Here is a 23003-nt window from a genome sequence, read left to right as displayed (position 1 = left end):
TACATAGTAAAGGGCAGATACTGATTTGACTGAATGAATTCCTCATCCATGCAAGACATTCTTCACTGAAATTTCAAAACTTCAGATACCATTCTTTGAATGTTGTTTTATTAGTTGCTTTGTAAATGCTAAATCCAAATTATTGGTACATAATATTACATATATTTGCAAAATACTTGTTAAATTATTCTCAAATATGTTCAATAAAAGTATTGAATGTATTTCTATAAAATATGAATGTATTTCCAAGGTTTAGTGCAAGTCCAGTTCTCCTTATTAAAAATTGGTATTAAAATTATTTTTAAATGGTCTTGGTCTGTATTCTTGGACATGCTTTTGAAATAACCCAGAAAAAAACCTGCATTTACCTACGCCTAAATTAATTAAAATGCAAAGCACCAGTAGCATGGAAGACACTGTTGGAGTGAGAGGAGTCAGGGGCTGCAGAGTCTGCACAGGCCCTACCCCATAGCAGTTTGGTCAGAGAAGGAGTTTTGACAAGGAACCACATTAGCAGTACAGTCTGATCAATTTGAACAGCCAGAACCTTTCAGAAGAACAATGGGCAACTATACACGTTTCTTTTGAATATTATCAGCATGTTAATTAGATATTTCTTAAGATTTGAACAAGATTTAAGCCTTCAGAGTTTTACTACCTTTGAAGAAGATGATAGTTAATAAAAATAAAAGGCTGTGTTTCAGATTTGGTGCTATGTGCTGAATATTTGCCAAAGAGTTAGAAAAATGAGGATAGGATAATAATAAGAATGGATTTAAATTATTAACACAGTGGTTAGGTGATTTCATCTCAAATTTGGGGTGTTTTCATTGAGGATCAGTTCAAGCTTGGTGGTTATTTAAAGGCCTAAGATGTTTCAATTCCAAATAAACAATTTTTATCGGTCAATATTTCCCCCCCTTTTTTTCTAGTATTGCTGAATGCTGCAGCACTCCTTACTCACTTTTGGGTTTGGTCTTCACGGTTTCTTTTGTTGCCTTGGGTGTTCTGACACTCTGCAAGTTTTACTTGCAGGGTTATCGAGCCTTCATGAATGATCCTGCCATGAATCGGTAAGTTCTTCACCCTGAATAGCTCTAGACATTTAAATCTTATGTAACTTGAAGAAGGAATGATGAATTTCTTTGTTGATGAATTTTAGAGGAAATGGAATTTTGAGGACTTTTTTTGGGAATGGTTGCAATATTTAGATTAAAATACTATGAAAAATAACTAAATTTCTGTGTATAAAAGATGTATTTTTATTGTATATACATAACAATGTATGTTAGACACTTTCCTTTCCTAGATTTATTTAAGAGATTTTTGGAAAGCTTGCTTTTTTTCCCATTTGACGTTTGTGTCGCTCTGTTAAAATCAGATTTCTAAATTTGATACTTTCTTAAAGATTTTTCTTTTAATGTTTGAACATAATTTTGATACTGATTGAAGTTTCAAAGGAGGATGCATTAATGAGGATGCAGAGTAGTTATTCCAGTTGTTATTAAATCACTAAGATCAGGTATAGGAAACTATTTCTAGAACTTGTCATGATTTCTGTTATCTGAATTAACGTAGAGGTTTAATGGTTTCATTTATATAAGTTTATGTAACCTCCTAAAGTATTTAAATTTTTATGGAATATTTCATAATTAGCAGATGCTGAGTACCTTGTAAATTGAGGGGAAATTTTAATTTGTTGTATATTAGTTTTTTAATGACAGAAAAGAAAAAACCTATGCTGTGTAATTTTCTTGCCAGTCCCAGCTAACACCTTTATAATGGAAAAAGGGAGTGGGGACAAGACAGAAAAATAATTCATGTTTAAGTTCACAGAATTCATACCATTCAGAAAGCACAAAATGGAAAATGACAACTTTCTTCCCCTACTTCCCATTTCCTCTCCCCAAAGGTAACAGCTATAGATGGTAATTTAAAACATTTCTTATAGGGAAAAGTATATATAGTCTTTTCCACATACTATTTTACCTCTAAATCTTTTAGGAAAAAACCATAACTATAATAGAGCATTCATTTCTGATAGAAGAATTCCTTGACATCAAATACCCAGTTGGTGTTCATATTTCCCTAATTATCTGTCTAAATTTTTAAAAACATTTTGTTTGCTCAACTGAGGATCCAAATAATGCCCATATTGTAGTTGACTGGTATGCCTCTTAAGTCTCTTTCAATATTTAGGTTCCTGCTATCTCTGTATTTTTTCCCTTTAATGTTATTTGTTGAAGACATCGGATTGTTTGTCCTACTTAGTTTTTCAGTTTGGATTTTACTGATTGTATCCCCATGATGTCACATAACATGTTCCATTGTTCACTTTATCTCTCAAATCTCTGTGTGTGTGTGTGTGTGTGTGTGTGTGTGTGTGTGTGTGTGTGTCTTAAAAATCTATATCTGTATACCTTAACTTTTGTAGTACATCCATAGGGTAAACTACTAGTAATATTATTGAATTGAAGGGTATGTACATTTTAAATTTATTAGCCATTCTTCTCCAGAAACATTTTACCTGTTTATACCTCAACCTTAGTCTGCCCATATTTTTTTACATTCCTTGTCAGTACTTGAGTCATCAAAATTTGAAATATTTGCTAATTTGTGTATCTGAAAACTGTACCTGTCCTTTGCTCATTTCTCATTTATTTGTAAGATTCTTATAATTCAAGTCAATAGGATAAAAAGGTCTTAGGACTTTGTATATATTTTCCATATGGAAATTGAATTTCAAAAAAAGTATTTTTGTTTATGTCTCTGGTTCTTATGGTCTTCTTAAATAGACCTTCCCTACTCCAAGATTACAGAGACATTCACCTGTGGTTCTCTATTTTATAATCGGGATATAGCTCATGATGTAAATATGTATAATTCAGTGGATATCTAAGAATGGTAGGAGTGTCTGACTCATTAGCAAAGCCTGGTTAGAGCACTTTTATTTATCTGAGAAGTTGCTTTTTTTCTCCTCACAGTATGCTAAAATTATAGCTGTTATGTTTTGCACATGTAGTGATGCATTATGCTTGTATATTACATTAATATTCTGATCAAGTTTTTTTGTCGAAGTCAGAATAGATCACAAATATATAATAACAGTCTAAGCCTTTGGATTATTTTCCCTCGGAATTAAATGTGATTCTGATTATTGTTTGTTTTTCCAACAACGTGTGCTTTTCTAGGGGCATGACAGAAGGAGTTACGCTGTTAATCCTGGCGGTGCAGACTGGTCTGATAGAGCTGCAGGTTGTTCATCGGGCATTCCTGCTCAGTATTATCCTTTTCATTGTTGTAGCTTCTATCCTGCAGTCTATGTTAGAAATTGCAGATCCTATTGTTTTGGCGCTGGGAGCATCTAGAGACAAGTAAGAAACTTCCTAAAAGAAATTTTTGTCGTATTGTTTACATAAGTTTGTTGTCTGAAGATCTAGGTATTGTTTAGAGACAAGATGGATGAATAATTGGTATTAGCTTATTAACAAGTTTACATTTTTATTTTTTGTATGTATTTGACTTTTCTGTTTTCTTTTTTCCTCAACATTCCTGTATATAAAAGTCACATTAAAGGCCAAGTAATTACTACAAATCAGCTTTTTCTTCTCCAGAGAAATGTAGTACTTTTTTATACTTATCCAGTTTTAAAATTAAGAATGTAGAGCATAAAATTCAGTACAGTAAATATAACAAATAATATACAATTTTATTCTGTGCAATGCTAAAGGAGAGGAAACATTGAGAGAAAGGGCAAATGAAGGAGAGAAAAATAAAGGTTGTCAGACAATCATAAAGATAGACATTTATGGAATAGTCTCATCTGATGGTGTTTTGCAGCTAACTGAGGTTTTAATGGGGGTTCTTGACACCTTATGGGACTAGCTGGATTCATATTCATCTCATATTACAGAAATTTTCATAAGAACTAAAAGTCAAATTATTCTTTGGCTCTTTAAGATACTATGATGTAAATATTTATAATTCAGTGGATATCTAAGAATTGTAGAGGTGTAACCTACCTAATGGTAGGCTTATGGTAATTTATACAAGGATTTTCTGTAAGGAATTGCTTAAAACTCAGTGCCACTATTTTTTTCCAGCATCCTTCTACACACTCTGATTATAGATTATTGAAATACCCGATTTAGGGCTTCCCTGGTGGCGCAGTGGTTGAGAATCCACCTGCCGATGCAGGAGACACGGGTTCGTGCCCTGGTCCGGGAGGATCCCACATGCCGCGGAGCAACTAAGCCCGTGAGCCATGGCTGCTGGGCCTGCGCGTCCGGAGCCTGTGCTCCGCAACGGGAGAGGCCACAACAGTGAGAGGCCCGCATACCGCAAAAAAAAAAAAAAAAAAAGAAAAAAAGAAATACCCGATTTAATTGCTTCCTTGGTGGTGCTTTTTAAGTAAGGAAATTAACATTTTAATTATAGTTAATCAGATTTATCTTTCTATCCCCATATCCCATATTGCCAAACATTCTGAAACCTTGTCAAACCCGTAGAATGGCTGAAAAAGTCAATTTAATTTAAATAAGCTCAAAGCTCTTGGATATGTTTCAGATAGTTTTAATCATTATACTTATTTGAGATTTGGTTTTTAGGTTTAAGGTTTCTCAGCAGAAGCATTTAAGATGTTGAATTCAATGGTGAACTTAGTTAAGCAGTCACTTAAATTGGGGTTTTGACCTAAGTACAATTATTTTGTCATCTCTGGCAGTATCCTTTAGTATTATTAATTATACCAATTAAAAGACTGATATAATACAATAGAAAGTTTGGAAAAGAGAGAGAAATAAGACCATAATTTCACTGCCATAGGCCCCAGTAAGTTCAGTTTTGTGTCCTTCCAGGGTGCTGAACTAGCATCATTACTGGCTTCTTCCTCCAAGATCAAATACAGAGGAAATTTAGAGGGAAAGAAGCAAGACTGAGAAGCCCTGTGTGTTGGTGTGGAGTGGTTATTTTGGATTGGTGTCACTGTTGTTACTCGTGTCTGTAGCAGCATTAATTGGCCTGAGGTAGGAGAGGCTCTTGGCTGTGATAGGATGAGATAGGAATGAACAGTTAGGGTTCTGTTCTTACTTCTCTCCCACCACTGCCTATGGGAATTAGAATATACAATCAACAGTTAAATGGCAGTACTTTTTTAAACAAATGAAATGGAAAAGTTGTGAGAAAAATAAAAATTATTAGAGCTGACTTAAGAATTAAAAAGCTTGGATAGTTCTGTTAAAGAAATGGAAGCAAATGGTAAACATCTTGACTCAGATGGTGTTATAGGCAAGTTCTACCAAACTTTGAAGGAGCAGATATCCCTGTTTTAAACAAATACTTTCAGACAACGGAAAGACTATCCCCCCACCCCTGCTCATTCTTTGAAACCAGTATAAATCCATATTGAAATCAAACAGACAATTTGAGAAAGATAAATTAAAGTTTATTTCACTCACAATAGGAGATACTGTGAAGTTTTTATAATAATTGGCTCAAGTATAGACAACTTGACCAATGGAACAGAGCCCCCAGACAGGTCCATATATATATGTGGGACTTTGGTGTATGGCCGAAGTGGCATGTCAGATGAGTGGGGCAGGTGGTTCTCTTCTGTAATGTAGCTGGAAAATAATGGTTTCTAATTGGAAAAAGATGGAATTGGATTCCTGTCTCACAGCCATAAACAAAAGAATCAACTCCAGAATGGTAGAGCCTTAAATGTCAAAATAAAAAATTAATCTGCGTAGAGTAGTATATTTTGGACCTTCAAGTAGGAAAAAAAATTCTCAAACTGATGGAACTGGCCGTGAAAGACTGAGACTAAGAATGACTATGATTATGAAAGAAAAGAATGATAAATCTAACTATCAAAATTAATAACATTTTCTAAACCTAAAGGAAACTTGTATTAGAAATGATAGTTACAAACCTTGGAGAAGAAATTTATAGTATTCACACTTGCTCAAGAATTAGTATCAAGAATATGTAAATAGCTCAGATTGGTGAGAGAAGTGGATAAAATACATCATCAGGCTTTTAGTGAAAGCGGAAACAATGAATATGAAGAGAGGTTCAGTGTCTTTAGTGGTTAGAAAAATGTGAATCAAGATTGCTGTGAGATACTGTTTTAAACCTGTGGAAGTGGCAATGAATAAATAATAGAAAAGAAGGAAGAAGGAAGGGAGAAAGAGGAAAGAAAAGCTGATACCTAGGGTAGAAGAAAACATAGGTCCCCAGATATCCCAGGTTTCTGGTGGGAGTGTAAATTAGTGTAATCACTTTGGAAAACAGTTTAGCATCGTCTCCTCCTACATAGATACTCAAGACATTCTTGTGCATGTTCAGGAGGGACATGTAGAAGAATGTTCATAGCACAATTCACAATAGCAAAAACCTGGGAACAAATCATATGCCAATCAAACAGGAAAGGGGGTGAATAAATGTGTTAATAGTCACAGTGGAATGTTAAAAAGTGATGCATTAAACATTATGAATGATTCATAGCAATATATAAAGTAAATCCAAAAAGATGACAATATAGAATTATTTTTATGTCAAAAACAGAATTTTAAAATACACTGTTTAGGAGTACATATGGATAAACAAAACTGTAGAAAGGGAAGCAAGCAAGAGAGTGAAGAGTACAGGACTCATGAAATGGTTTCATTGGGTGCAGGGAGGCAGGACATGGACTAGGCTGGCCTGCCACATCGTCCAGGACCTCTTTTGTATGGGGAGATGGGTTCATGAATGTTTGCTACATTTCAGGTATTTAAAATAGCTAATTGGATTACGAACTAATAAAAGGAGGGACATGCACAGACCAATAAAGATAGTGCATTCTGAACAGAGGATTGTGATTAATTAAGTGTACCAGGATTGTAATTAATTCAGTTAAGTGTACCATTAAAAAAGGAAATGAAAAATATCCTAATTCTCACATTAGGAGAACAATTAAAAGGTAATATTGAAACCCTGCTTCTCTCTGTTGTTAAGGAAGTAATTATTAGGGGAAAATCCTCACAAGTCTTGGTGTTGCTTGGACTGGAGGCAATTTCCGGTGTTTAAACTTAAAAACGTGTCTCAGATAGTGTTAGCTGTAGATATAATTGTTACTCTTATCCAGGAATTTTATTACAGTTGTTAGCAAGGAATTTTACAACTAGAGTCTGCTGTATTCAAATGATATAGCAGATTTTCACATGACTAACTTTTCATGAAATGGGTTGAGGTGGATTAAAAACATTTTTTTTTTCACTTTATAGTGCTTAACCTGTTAATGGGATGAGATTCCAGCATCATAGTCCGCTATTCGTTTTATGTTTAATTTTAAACTAGAGTTTTATTGAATTTTAACTGCTTAAATAAGGATAAATATGTATGTAATGTTTATGTGTATATAAAACACAGAAATTAGACCTAAGTTTAAAACTGTTGGCATAATGTTATATTTACTTTTCTGTGTACATGTATAAATATATGTTTGTATATATATATATATGTAAATTATATAAGTGGATCACAGCTAGCTTGATTTTGAAAAATATATTTAAAGTTTTAAGGCAAATTGCCCTATTATAACTACTGCCTGCTTTTCTTTAAAAAAAAGTAAAAGTTTGGAATCTCAAAGCAGGGCTACTATGGCAGGTTTATATTTGTCCCTTAACTTCTCATAAGAAAAATGTTTGACAAGAAAAGATGTAAAACACTTTCCAAAGTACCTAGCTTTAATTTTAACCAGAATAATAATTTACTTTCTTACCAGACTTGCTAACTGTGGACAGTCCCACACAGTATAGCATTTAACTTAGTGTGGTTATTTTTCCTGCCACCTATGTTGTAATAGAGTTAAATGTAGGCAGGATGATTTATGTTACTTTTCTGTCTCCTTGAGATACTTCACATGGACTTGAGAACATATCACAGATGCTGATATTTAATTAAAACAGCATAATTATTGTGGCTATGAGCTTTAAACTATTTTGGTTGAAATTCACGTTTCCTCGTAATGTTTTTAAATAATCTGTGTTTGTTTTTATTAGGAAATCATTAAATGATTTAAGTCTTGATATTCAGTTTACATAGATTGTAATTGAGTTTTGTTTTTAAGAGAGGGGATGGCTGTTTGGGCCTCACGCTGATTTCTTTCTAGATTTTTGATCCTTATGTTAAAAAATTACTCCAACTTTGGCTTTTATTTACCAAGGAAATGGAAGTATCTAGCATCTTTTTTTTTTTTTTTAATCCCTTGTTGGGGTAATAAGTCATTACATCATCATTTGTCTTATAAATTGGATATATAAAGTAAATAATAAACTTGTAGGAGGTGGAAATCATACCTTTTTAATTATTGCACAAAAATATTTTTTCAAGGTTCTGCTTAAGGCACTTGTTGGGGGAGGGTTTTTGTGTCATTTTTCTTTTAGAAGTTGGTTTACAATCTGTATTAAATTTTGGGGCCTCCCTAGTGGCGCAGTGGTTGAGAGTCCACTTGCCGATGCAGGGGACACGGGTTTGTGCCCCGGTTCGGGAGGGTCCCACGTGCCGCGGAGCGGCTGGGCCTGTGAGCCATGGCCGCTGAGCCAGCGCATCCGGAGCCTGTGCTGTGTGGCGGGAGAGGCCACAGGAGTGAGAGGCCCGCGTACCGCAAAAAAAAAAAAAAAAAATTGGGGATATATTTAAGGAATGATCTATTAGAATAGTACAATGTACGAAGAGCTAAATAAAAGATTATGTTCCTTCTCCTTTTGCCATAACTAGAGGACTCCTGTGTATTCCACTATTGACAAGGAGGGTTCAAGTGGAATCAGAAGCTGAAATCTAAGTCTAAGAAATTTCTTGACTTGTTGGGTGTCTTAAAAGCGTAAAGTTATACATGGAACTATTCTGCTGTGTAATGACCACAATAAACTTTTGTCGGGCTTATATCTTAGGGCTTTGCACTTGGGTGGATAGATGGATAGGTAAGAAAAGGTAGTAACTGATGGAAAATAATTTGAAAAATATCAAGCAGAAATAAGTTTTCAAGTTTTATTTGGCACTTATTTCAAACAAGCCTCTGTGCTTAGGAGCTGAAGTTATCCTATTTTTGAGGAGATTAAATATGAGTGATAAGACTTTTTAAAAATGTGTGTACATATAAAATATTTTTATTTAAATAATAAATATAAAAATATAAGTAAGACTGTTTAGGTGTATATGATACATAATATAAAATATTATATATAAATATCTATATATTGAAGCAGTGCTTCAATTTATTTTATGATTGTTTGGTACAGATTTAAGAATTCTGAGAGGGTAGGTGATTCCTGGGGAAAGGATATCATTACCTGTATAAATATATTTGTTTAGCTTGAGATAGTCTAAAGGGTTTAGAAAAGGAGAGAGTGGGATGCAGGCATTTCTGGTGGGGTTTTTAAGAGTGCTTGTGTTTTTTTAGGAAGAGAGTTAACCATCTTTGCTTGTAGTGAGGGACAGATGTTGGCAAGTTTGGACCAAAAAATTGGGAGTGATGGGGACTTCCCTGGTGGCACAGTGGTTGAGAATCCTCCTGCCAATGCTGGGACATGGGTTCAAGCCCTCGTTCGGGAAGATGCCACATGCTGCGGAGCAACTAAACCCGTGGGCCACAACTACTGAGCATGCATGCTGCAACTGCTGGAGCCCGTGCTCTGCAACAGGAGAAGCCATTGCAATAAGAAGCTTGTATATACACTGTAACGAAGAGTAGCCCCCGCTCGCTGCAACTAGAGAAAGCCCGCGTGCAGCAATGAAGACCCAACACAGCCCAAAAAGATAAATTAAAAAAAGGCTAAAAAAGAAAAATTGGGAGTGGGGGACCTAAAATGCCAGGCTAGGAAGTTTAGAGAAGGTATTGACAGTATTATGCTAGCAGAGCTTTAGAACGATTAATCTCTCTAGGAACAGGGGCTAGAAGGGAGGAAGATCAACTAGTAGGTCTTAAAGTGCAGTGGTTCATAGTTTTTCTCCAACCTCAACAGATGTGAGGGGTAATACCCCTGCTCATCGGAGAGCCATTCCTCTTAGTAACACTGCACTCACGGCTGCAGAGATTTTCATCCAGGGTGGTGCAGGTGAGGAGAGGACGTCACAACTTAGGACAGCACATTACTGTTAAAATTGTTGAAGTTTAATGCTATAAAAAAGCCTGACATCGCTTTGAGATTGCTTGGAATGGGAATGAGATTGAAAGCAAACTATTCAGAAAAAAAAAAAAAAAAGAATTGGTGGTACTTGGCAATTGACTGAGTGTGGGGTGTTAAGAGAAAAGGTGCTTTGAAGCCTTTGACATGACTTGCCCTGAAATCTAGCACTGTGACTGGCATGGAGAAGGGTGTGCAGTAAAATGCTGTGAAATTGAAGCATGGCACAAGATCGGTTAGTTGTGCTGCTAGGTGATAGGCACGTTAAAAGAATACTTTTCTTTCTCTAGGAGTTTATGGAAACACTTCCGTGCCGTGAGCCTTTGTTTATTTTTACTGGTGTTCCCTGCTTATATGGCTTATATGATCTGCCAGTTTTTCCACATGGATTTTTGGCTTCTTATCATTATTTCTAGCAGCATTCTCACCTCTCTTCAGGTAAGCCCAGGATTAATTAACTTTATATAATAACTGATTTTCTTATTTTTCCTTCCAGAAAAGGAATTAAACTTTTTCAAGATTAATGATGATAAGTGGTCTATTTAGGTGATTACTTCCCATCCTCTTTACTAGAATGCATTACATTTATTTGAGCATAGGAGTTAGAAGGTAGGTTATTAAAATACTAAGCCTGTCTGTCACTGTAGTTTTTTTTAATCAAGGTAATTAAACTTTGCAATATCTCCTTTTCAAAATGGTATGATACAGAACTGTCATGTAAATCTTAAATAGATAAGTAACTATAAAATATTAAAAGATTTTAGTGCTTGTTTGGAGCACATTTTGCTCACTCAAAAATATCCATAGTTTCATAATGTATATAAATAAATGATACCTGTGTATGTATTACACGGACATGATATATATACTTTACACACACACACACACACACACACACACACACACACACACACAATGTTACCATGGAATGGATAAACTTACTGTAACTTAAAAATGTATCTTGGGGCTTCCCTGGTGGCGCAGTGGTTGGGAGTCCACCTGCCGATGTAGGGGACACGGGTTCGTGCCCCGGTCTGGGAAGATCCCACATGCCGCGGAGCGGCTGGGCCCGTGAGCCATGGCCGCTGAGCCTGTGCGTCCGGAGCCTGTGCTCTGCAACGGGAGAGGCCACAACAGTGAGAGGCCCGTGTACCACAAAAAAAAAAAAAAAAAAAAAAAAGTGTATCTTGGCTGCCTAATCAGTAACAAGTAAAAGAAAAATGTAGCACTGGCGACAAAGATTTATTCATTGTTCCTTGTTAGAAGTAAAGGTTCTTTGACAGTTGAGGAACAGATATGAGTACAGAATTAGGAAATTTTAGATAGAATTGTGAGGGTTTTGGTGACCAGGGGAAAGAGGGAAAGAATGTCAGAGAAGACTGATTAGTAATCAGAATCATTTTAGTAAAGTTATATCTCAAGGTACTTTTCAGTATCAAAGATCTGTATTACTGAGATCACCCACATTTTAATGGATATGAAATCTCCATTAAGAGATTGTCTCCTCTGGATATGAAATCTGGTGTACTAAAGATATTAGTAATGTGTTATCACTTAAAGTCTAGGAAAAACCTTTATTAGTGATTATATACATACTTTTTTTTTCCAGGTTCTAGGAACACTTTTTATTTATGTCTTATTTATGGTTGAGGAATTCAGAAAAGAGCCAGTAGAAAACATGGATGATGTCATCTACTATGTGAACGGCACTTACCGCCTGCTGGAGTTTCTTGTGGCCCTCTGTGTGGTGGCCTACGGCGTCTCTGAGACCATCTTTGGAGAATGGACAGTAATGGGCTCAATGATCATCTTCATCCATTCCTACTATAATGTGTGGCTTCGGGCCCAACTGGGGTGGAAGAGCTTCCTTCTCCGAAGGGATGCTGTGAATAAGATTAAATCATTACCCATTGCTACGAAAGAGCAGCTTGAGAAACACAATGATATTTGTGCCATCTGTTATCAGGTAACTCATACAGTAAGAAGCCATTTGAGTGGTTCATACCATGTATCCCTTGGGACTTTAACCACATTATCCAAATTCAAGTTAAATTTCCAGGCAGAAATTATCTCCTGGGTAAAAAAAAAAGTGGGCCTCAGATATTATTAAAGACCTGATAAAATATTTCCATTTTATTTCTAAAGTAAGTTTTAAATTCAGTTCCTCAAGTTCTAATTTCTTGTTATTTTCAACATTATTGCTCACCCATAAATAAAGGAAAAACAGGTCAGATGTATTTTATATTTACTCCTGAATATACACACATACACACACACACACACACACACATATGTGTACTATCAAATACGTACTATCAATCAGGAGTCAGCAACTTCTGAAAAGTGGTGTGCCAAGATTCTGACTCTTTCCCTCTGGTATTTCCAGGGTAGGGAGTAAACGTTCATTCACTTGATGTAGGTGGAGAGAGTGTGCGCTTCCCTGTGGGCTGAGGTATATCTGAGGTGGATGCAGCCTCTCTGGAAGTGGGGGGCAGGAGATATGGCAGAGGCACCCAGTTGGTGTACATTATGGTTGGCCTCCCTGGCATCTTTGGTGCATGAGCCCTCAATAGCTGATGACTGCCTTCTAGCAAGAATTGAAAGATAGTATTTAAATCAGCTTGGAAATATAACAGTAACAACAACAGGCCTAGAGTTTAGTCACCAGTCACCTGTACAGGTGGGTGATTGAGTAGCAGCTTTTACAGCTAAACTGTACTGTTGGAAGTATGGGCAGAAATTCTGGGCCACAACACAAACTGTTCCTTTAAAATCACTCTTAAGAAGTGTGGGCTGGCGGAATAAAACTATAGATAGTGTCAGTGAGTATACAGGGGAGGTACTTGCTCCAAGGCTGCTTTACAGTATAGATGGGATGTGTATGTGTTTATGCGTGAAGGCCATCTAGAATAAGAATTTTTCCTAAGAGTAAAATTAAGCTGCCACTTTTTGATTGTTATTAGAGCATACTTTTGGGTACTAGCAAAATAATATTTTCCAGGTTGTTTTTGCATTTGGGGGGATTGAGGAGTAATGTAGATTCCCCCAAAGTTAAGTGGTCATTGTCTTCTTTCGGGTCCTTTGTGCTCGGTAGCCTTGTTGTATGCAGGGCAAAGCATAGCCAAGACAGATTTGGGGCACATCAACTTCAGCAGCCTATGTCTAAATATACCATCTCTGGGATTTGAGAGTCCTCTTTTTGTATTTCCTGTTGTCACATCACTTTTTTTGAGGTGCTTGAACTACCTGCTGATATCACACTGAAAATAAAACTCAAATTGCTTACCTTCCTAGCTGGCTGCTCTTCCTTGGATGGCTTTCTGCTTAAAAGTTGACTCCCAGGTGTTACCAGTTCTTGGCAAGGAATTTCTATTATAGCCACAACTCCTTGTTTGGGGACTTTAAACAAAATTAATGGTTGATCAACCAAATACAATTTAAACTTCATATCCCTAGCCTTCCCTCCCCAAATATATCTTATGCAAGGACTACTAGTGCAAAGTATACCATTTCTTATTCCAGTGGTTATTAAACTTAAGTGTGCATTAAAGTCACACGGGTGGCTTGCTTTACCTATGGATTTGTGAATGCCATCTTCAGATATCCAGTAGGTCTGGGGTGGCCCCAGAATATGCATGGTTAGCCAGCACTCCAGGTGATTCTGATGCACGTTGCAAAAACACTGGCTTATATCGTGAAAACTGGGATATACATTGTCCCTAATGAAGTTGCCACTTCCTTGCCAATACCCTGGTGTTATGTGGCTGATTTTGTCTCCTTGCCAATAATCTCATCATGGAATAATGTGTTGAGCTGTGTTGAAGCAAAAAAGTGGAAAAAGTCCAATCTTCATCACATTTCCTGAGGTCCTAATTATACTCGTGGAGACCCAGTGATCATACTGCTACGGTTTCATAACCTTTGTTTCATACTAAGTCTGAACCCTGTTACGAAGGTCGTTTCTTCCTCATTTTTGGTTTTTACTTCTTTTTAAAAATTGCTTAGCCAGTGGTTCATGTATTATTTGTATAAAGGGGTCTCTGATGGCAAGAGGATTATTACAGAAATATAAAATGAGTTTTACTCTAAGATCTGTGTTGCAAATTTTCTATGGAGAATTTATGAGAAAGAAATGTTGGAACTAGAACTCGAGCATAGCAGCAAAGATTTTAGATAATAGACATTTACGAGTTATCTTTTTCCCCCTTTTTAGGACATGAAATCTGCTGTGATCACACCTTGCAGTCATTTCTTCCACGCAGGCTGTCTCAAGAAGTGGCTGTATGTCCAGGAGACCTGCCCTCTGTGCCACTGCCACCTCAAAAACTCCTCGCAGCTGCCAGGGTTAGGAGCTGACCCGGTTCCACAGCCTCCTGCTGGAGCTGAGCAAAATGTGCTTCAGGAAGGTACTGAACCCCCAGGCCAGGAGCGTCCTCAGGGGACCCGGGTGCAAGAAGGTTCTAGGGACAATGATGAATGCATTGCGAGAAGATCAGATAGCCAGGAAGGGACTTGTGATCCCAAGGAAAATCCTCTTAGTGCAAAAGATGCAGCACGTCCTGTTGAGGTCAGCCTGGAAGACAAGCAGCAGGAGTAATGCTTTGCTCCTCTGGAGGTGCAGGTAACTCATGGCGGAATTCGTGCCCAGATTTGAGGAGTGAATGTGTGAGGTGATTAGGCAGGAAACTTGACATTCCAAGGGTCTAATCCAGGAAGTACTCTCAGTGGAGACCACCTGCTTTCATCCCCTTGACTTTGCGGGAGAAATTTTGCAAAGTATGCTAATCAAAATGTATTTATATATCTTGTGCTGATGTTTGGTAGAGGTTTGCCAAGAAAATTCAACCTCAGCAACTTCAGAAACGGCCCCTGCTTTGTAAGGGATAAGTAAAATCAAATTTCAGTGTCTGAAAGGGGCTAAAGAAAGGAGGATAAAGAGCATGAGGACACCATGAGAGGAAGCAGGCAGAAGTGGAACTGATATTTCACTTTCTATGGGACAGGACCATTCTTGTTACAGAGTATGAGTGGTGACCAGCCCTTTTCTCTACCCCCTTTTCCCTCAGTTAATTGGAACTCAGTCAGGTGATTATTTGTACAGCACTGAAATGAAATCAAAGATGTAAAAGCATTGATTGTATTCAAAGATTGAAGCACGCTCATACTTCGTATGTGCTTTGGGGGAGGGGGGGGGGTGGGCACTTGGGCCTTGTGGGTGCATTCATGTAATCTGAGACTCTTGAACTCTATGATGGAGTCTTCAATATTGTGATGTATATGAAACTTTTGTTAATACATCGTATACTGTGTTGGCTGTGTGAAGTAAACTAAAACTCTAATGAACACTTTGGAGTCCACGTTAGTATAGGACGCCAAAGTGGGAAGGGCTTTAGGGCACTGATAAAGGCCCTAAGTGTACTTTTCAATCCTCTGTAATGTTTAATTCTTGCAACTGAATCAAAACAGTGTTAAATTATGGCAATATTTGCACTTTGGGAATGAGTACATAACTGTATGATCACACTCTGCAAATGCCACTTTTAAAGCTGTTAATAGACCTTGCACCTTTTCTTTTGACAAGGATTTGTCATATTTAAATTTTTACATTCATCATGGCTACAGGTAGAACTGGGGAGGGGGGAATGTAATTTTTTATGGGAATTTTGATATGAAAAGAAACTAGTCATTTATTTATACAATAGGCTTGGCTCAAAAAGTGTTTTTCAGACTCGGTATTCCTAATGTGGGATGTGACTTTATTTTATTTTTAGTAGCAAATTTGGATGTAGACCGACAGACATAGCTGAATGTCTTAATAAATTTAAATTTGAAGATAACAATGTTTTATTTCTGTGATGATTATTATTGTAAGGTGTCTTGCCGAAATTCTGTTCTCAGGAGGTTTTGCTTATCCAGCTGGGCTTCTGATATCTTGATCACCCTGTCAAAAAATGCCCTGCAGATGGCAAAACATTTTGATTGAAAAGGATCAGTTCTTTGAAATCTACACCACTGGTAGCAAACCTATCTCTGCATCAGAAGTATCTAGGGAACTTTTTAAAAAACATATTTCTGAACCCCACTTCAGACCTACTGAGTTAACCTTTGGGGTGCCTGAGAATGTGCCTTTCATAGCTTCCTGGGTGATTCTATCCAACTAGCCTGACACCAGCATGATTTTACACTTAGAAAGGAAGTGGTTAGACCAGAATGAATTTCTCCCCAAGTATAGCGGAAAGTTTCTCACCATCCTTTCGGTGAACCTGGTCAGGCAGAAAACAGCAGATGACACCCTCTGGTGGTAGTCAGGCTGTTGTCCAAAAACCTAGCAGCAATCTTGGATTTAAAACTGAATTTCAGCCCTTGTGTAAAAGGTACATATTCAAATATTAAATGTTTGGTGCCTTGTTTAAAGGAATAAAATTGCATATAAAGTTGAAATTATTTATGGCACAGTGAACTCGGCCATCCTTATAAGCACCAAAGGACTGACTCTCTCATATAGACTTCAGGAAAAGTTCTCAGATGTTTTCATAAAACTATTTCTTTGTCATAGTTTCATATTACAAAACACTGTTTAAAAAATAAATTTATTTTATTTTACTTATTTTTATTTTTGGCTGTGTTGGGTCTTTGCTGCTATGCATGGGCTTTCTCTAGTTGCGTTGAGCGGGGGCTACTCTTGGTTGCGGTGCACGGGCTTCTCATTGTGGTGGCTTCTCTTGTTGCAGAGCACGGGCTCTAGGCACGTGGGCTTTAGTAGTTGTGGCACATGGGCTCAGCCGTTGTGTCTCGTGGGCTCTAGAGTGAAGGCTCAGTAGTTGTGGTACACAGGCTTAGTTGCTCCGCAGCATGTGGGATCTTCCCGGACTAGGGCTCAAACCCGTGTCCCCTGCATTGGCAGGCAGATTCTTAACCACTGCGCCACCAGGGAAGCCCCTACAAACCACTTTTTAACCTCCTAATAGCACAGAGACCCCAGCTGTACTTAACCAAGTCACATGAGCCTCTCAGCCCAGCAGCCTGGTGGGCAAATAACACTCTTTATCAGCGCATATCCTTTTGTTTCAGTCAGGAGAGCAAGATTAGGTTGTAGTAACAAAACCCCTCAAGATCTCAGTGGCTTCAAAAGAAAGGTTTATGTCCCACATACTGCATATGTGTCTGTTGGAGAGTGGGTGGGGTGCTGTATTTGGTGCAGGTACTCAGGGATCTAGGCTGTTGGAACAGTCACTGACTTGAACCTTCCTGATGGTCATGGCAAGGGAATAGGCTCTGGAAGGCTGTCCTGTAGCAGTTACTTGCTCCTCCCAGCAGTGGATGTACCACCCCCTGGCCAGAATTGTGGTCCCACCCCCACAAGAGGCTGCAGAAATTCAGTCTTCCTCCTGGGCCTGGAAAGAGAATGCATCAGCTGTGCTGATGACTGCCACACCTCAGTGGAAGCACCACTTAATTTTTTATTTACACATTATTCAAAATCTGGGAGCACACCTGTGAATGATTGAAAATATACCAGTTGAGTACCTCTGACTTAATTTGTTCCTTGTTCAAATATGCTGGGACAGTAGCATTGTATAATGCCATCTGTATTTCAAATTTCTGTTTTCTGGTCATTTTTTTTTTTAATAGTATTCAACTCACTGTCAGACCTCTGATTTAAGGAGAAGACATAAAGTTTAACCACCTAGTTTGTACTACTGAAGAGAAAACCAGAAAATTAGATTCAATTTCTCTTTTATGATACTTGATCAAATTAAGTGAGAAAATATCACATCCCTGTAAGCCCTGTCTGCTTAATGATTTCCACTGTTTTTCAGACAGTGTATACGTATTTTCTGTCATGTTCAGTTTCTTCTTAAAAACTTTATCACCTTATGAACTTTGACATCAAAGTTAGTACTAAACAGTTGAAACTGTCATACTCGTTCAACTTATATTTTCACTTTGTGTTGCTTTTCATTTTTTTCATGTAAAACTGTTGTCCTAATGATCTAAATCATGCTATTGCACAGCATGTCTCTAGAGGTCTGATTTTCCAACACTGAACATGTGGCTCCCTGAAATCCCTCATTAGGGCTTCCATGTTTTCTCTTAAGAACATGCCCTGTTTTCATAAGCCTTTTACATCGGAAACACTCTGCTTTCCCAGAAGGTTTTGACGTATGTCAAATTGTAAATTTAATTGGTTAATGGGGAAGGAAAAATTTTGTAGTCTCCGGGTTTAAGTGGGAAGGCTTTTTTTTCTATGTCTGTGGTAATGGGACAAGAACCTTACAGAGATTTAAGTATTACTAAATCATGTGCCGATCTTGGGGGGTGGGGGAAGCTGTAAAGAGCAAGTTTTACATTCCAGTTGCTTCTACTCTGGCTTTCATATTAAAAATAGAATTTCTCCAGTTTTAGAATTATGGCAAGTTGAAAACAGGAATTAATTATTAGATTTTGATTATTTTTTTAAATGCTATATGATTTAAAAAAAATACATTCCCCTCATTTTTTCAACACATTATTTGGAAAGTAAAGAATTTAAAAAAACAAAAATCACCCATAATCTCACTTTTGGAATTAGTCTCTTCAAGTTGCTTTTATATTCAGTGATAGCAGAACTACACCATTGACAAGCACCCTGCCCACCCAGGGATCTCTTTCACCTCTTTTTGAAGTCCAGTGCCTGTCATTAGCTTCTGAAATTCAAATACATACCAAACAATTTTGTAGTTTATCAGTTAAGGCACACGTGTTTCTCTCACCTTTGAAGATAGAGAATACTCTTAAAAACAGGGTTGTATTTGTAGGTAGTACTTACTTAGAAAATAATCAAAAATACTAGGAGCAGTTTATGGAATGAGTGATTGTGGCCACTCAGAAAAATACTTCTTTTCCTTCCAGTGGACTGGACATTCAGTTGCAGAGTATGGTTGAGAGTAAAAGGTAGGACATTGCCAGTGAAGACAGTAAACCCTGCTATTAACCATACTCCTGGTGTCCTGTTAATCTCGCTGACACTGATCTTGGTGTTCTTTTCCTAGCCTATTTTTTTATGAATGTTGGCTGTTTGACCCTTAATTTTTATTTCTATTCTTAATAGATATAAGCAATTCCTTGCTTTTCTATTGTTTTATATGTTCTAAGGTAAGAGAGAATGGACTCTGACTAGCTGGAAATAATAATCTCCATGAATGTAGATGAAATTCTGAGTCACTTCTAGATGGAATATTCTATTATTTTCCAAATGACAACTTGCCAAACTGAACTCATCTCTCTGATGGGCATCAAGCCTGCTAATTTCCTTTGACGATCCTTTATTAGTCCCCTTGTATTTAGGGAAATAAGCATAGAAAGGGGTGAGAGGAGCTTTGAGTAAAGGCAGAAGCTCTGAATTATCATTTTTACTCCCTGTCAATCTGTATGATCCTTAGCCAGCCTTTGTTTTTCTGGGCTTCAACCTCATCTGAAAAAATAATCTTTGAGGTACCATTTTGCTCTTAAGGCTTTGCCCATCTGTATTTTTAATCTTTACCACTGATGGAGTGATGAGCTTTATGTACTTTTTAATGTGCTATGCCCTCTGCATACCTACTGAGTGAACAGAGGGACTTAGAACGTAGGTCCTTGTGTAAACCGCTTAGTTCAAAAATGGCAGAGACTTCTGTTAGTTCTAGAGGCAAAGAGCATAACGTTATGTGTCAGCTGGAAGTAATTTCTGAGTTAATTTTTGATTATCTAGCCGAATTCAGATACAGAACTCAGAACTCGTAGAACAGAACTTAAAAACTTCAGATATTCAGGGGAAATCTGGGTTGATGAACTTTGCTTTGTTTTGTTGTTGGGCCTCAATGGTGCATTTTTAGATGATGCTTGAAGAAACCATTTGATTTAATTGCCAGCCATTTAAAAATTACAAGTCTCTACATATAAAACTTCTAGCTTCTTTTGGAAAATTGGAAGAGCTGTCCACTTGAGGTTACTCATTCCTACCTGGTGGCAGTTGCCAGGAGTTGAGGTGGGTCTAGGGGGCCTTCTGATCCACCCCAGATACCCTCCCCACCACTACCTGCTCTAGAAAATTAGATTGTAATAATCAAACCCCCTCTGTTCACATGAGAGATGCTGTGATTACTGGGCAAGTTTGGCTTCTCGTTTAATAAAATCGTATAGTGCAAATATTCTGTATTGATCAAAGTGAAAAATATGAGAACCAGAAGTAATGTAGATAAACCTCATTTTCCTTTAATTACATTAGTCATTTAAAAAAAAATCAATGACCAAGTGTTTCACTTGAATGTATTTTCAGTTTGGATCTACATCTGAATTTTGCATTGTTGATATCACCAAATTGTTACAGTGTTTCTCCATCTTTGTTAGGCATTTGAAGCAGGTGGGAAGCTTGTGAAAAATACAAGTGCCTGGGCCCACCCTGTAGCTTCTCATTGGGTAGGTTTGGGATGGAGCCTGAGTATTTACCTTTTTACAGATTTTGCAGATGATTCTGATTCCATTGGAAGGGGAGAGTGTTTGACCTGGAACAAATACTCCTGCTCTTTTGGTGAGGGGGGGCGGGGGTCCTTGTTTTTGGAACTACTGCTTTACGGAAGAAGATTCTTAGAGAAGAAATAGACATGAAGATGTTTGCCTCTGAGGAACACTTGTGGTTAAGGATCACAGCCGATGTAACAGCCTACAGGGCTTCTGCAGTGAAGCAGCAAAGCCTGGCTGGCACATCAGTGCAGGTGCACGCATGAGATCTGACCTAGGTTACTGACCACTTTGGTTGATTAACCACCCAGAAATGTCTGAAACTATTTATATTTGAAGGTAAAACATTGTCAGTTTCTTTCCCATAAGCATACAGAATTAAAGAACCATAGAATTTTTGGAGGTAAACCAGCCTTCAGAGATTTTGATCATTTTTCCTATTTTATGAGAGAGCAAACTACCAACTCGTCCAAGGCCACACAGTTGATGGCAGAGCTGGGAACAGTGCTTGGATCTTTTGAATTCCAGTCTGGTACTCTTTCTGTTATAATCTGCTCACCTCAAAACAATATCCAAATACCTGTGTCTATTACGTTGCATTCACGAGAGCCGTTTCATTACATTTAAAGGTATTATATGTAAGCTTTGGTGAAAAGATGAAGCAGAATTTCTGGGATATTGTAAAATTTAAAACTATCAATTTGACATCAAAATTTTGGTGAATTGCTTAAAAAGGGAAAAGGGCAAGTAAATAAAAGTTGGGGTGCAAAATAAATCAATATATGGCAAGCCACAGCCCATCAAGACATGGAAGTTGTAAGCTGCTGGCTATAAGGTGTCCTTGTACCATTTATTTGGAAAATGCTGTCCATGTTGTTAGAACCACAAATCATGCAGACCCTGTGATCACACTGTGAGGACAGATGGGAAGTATTTGAAACTGGGAGTCAAGTCTTGGTTTGGAGAATTTTAAAATAAAACTGCTTCCTTCCCTAGATAAGTATTAACATCGCTCTGAGGGACAACACGTGAGGGATAGATAGATGTAAATATATACATAAATCCCTGTCTTCTCTCTAGTTGTTTAATCTTTTCCAAAGCTTTCCCTAAATTACCCTGAAACTCCTCCCTCTCCCTTAAAAAAAAGAAGTGCAGTTTTTTACATTTGTAAAAACCAAATGTTTTGTGCTACTCAAACAGAAGTCAGCTTGAAAGATGGGAGCCTCTGTGTTTTCCTGTTGCTGACAGTAGAGGATTGACTCCTAAAAGGCCATGTGTGTGAGGAAGTATGTTGCCAAGGGAAGGAAACCAATTAGCTGAGCTACTTTGTATCATGAGAACATTTAAAACTTTGACTCTGTATCTCACAGGCCCACAGCCTGCTTTCATGTCACTGCCATTTATCTTATGTTAGGGGTTTAGGTTTTTGTCATTTCTTTCACATTTAAGAAAAAAAAGCAAATAATAGCTTGAAGAAATGATACCTAAGAAATGCATTTGCGTCTAGAGTGGAAAGTGAAAGGAGCAACCAAAGTACACTTGGTCATTTGGGAGGAAGAAAAAAACCCAACTTTTATTTAAAAAAAAAAAAAGCAGTATTAGCTATTTAGAAAGAGAGTCCTTTTACTGAAATATGGAGCAGACATTTCCTAGGTCACAAATGCAAACACAAACTAACATTTTGCTTTGTCAGATGGATGTGCGTACATTTTACATTACCTCTGAAGACAGAGGTGGAGGGATTTCAGTGGACTCAGGTCCAGTGTTATGCCTTTAGAATCCAATGTGGAGGCACAATTAATAACACACCATGGACACTGTAGGACATGGACTTTGAAGGTCCCCCGCTGACCACCCCCAGCATGGGGGTGAGGGGATCACTGTGAGCACAGTCATTTCACTGAGCCACCCAGTCTTTGTAGTGACTATTGCCTTGTATTTAAAGAGAGTTAGATAGGGCCTGAGAACTAGGGAACTGAATTCCCTCCCTTTCCCCTTAGGGTTGACCCCAAGGCAGCATGAATACCTGCTTTCTAGTTAACTGAGCTCGTGGTCCATGTTTTCCAAATATCTGACATGTTTATCCCAAAGTAGCATTACATCCTCTTTATTTCTTGTATTCTCCAACAAAATGGCTAACCCTTGCCCTGTGCCAGATTCTCTTTTAATCTCTTTACACACATTAAAAACCTCCTTTGTCCCTTATACCCATCTGTTGAGGTAGGTATTATCATCCCCATTTTCCAGATGAGGAAACTGAGGCAGAGGAATTCAATGACCTGCTCCAAGTCCAAAGTGCTAAGTATTTGAACGCAGGCAGTCTGGCTTCAGAGTCTACTTAATAATTACATTATGGTG

General features: G+C 37.6%; 1 protein-coding gene across 1 annotated transcript in view; it reads left to right on the top strand.

The window, feature by feature from the left end:
- RNF145 (ring finger protein 145) overlaps window positions 1-16769 on the top strand; it is a 62313-nt gene extending 45544 nt beyond the window's left edge. Inside the window, exons 7-11 of the mRNA XM_059062677.2 lie at window positions 933-1073; window positions 3192-3374; window positions 10457-10604; window positions 11776-12132; window positions 14380-16769. Of these exons, the coding sequence (XP_058918660.1) occupies window positions 933-1073; window positions 3192-3374; window positions 10457-10604; window positions 11776-12132; window positions 14380-14763 (1213 nt within the window). The 3' untranslated portion in view covers window positions 14764-16769. The remainder of the gene's footprint in view (window positions 1-932; window positions 1074-3191; window positions 3375-10456; window positions 10605-11775; window positions 12133-14379) is intronic.
- Window positions 16770-23003: the final 6234 nt, after the last annotated feature.

The sequence above is a fragment of the Kogia breviceps genome, chromosome 4 (assembly GCF_026419965.1).
Source record: "Kogia breviceps isolate mKogBre1 chromosome 4, mKogBre1 haplotype 1, whole genome shotgun sequence".
Classification (NCBI taxonomy): Eukaryota; Metazoa; Chordata; class Mammalia; order Artiodactyla; family Physeteridae; genus Kogia; species Kogia breviceps.
The sequence above is the reverse complement of the archived record's forward strand: the minus strand, read 5'-3'. Positions and strand labels throughout refer to the sequence as shown.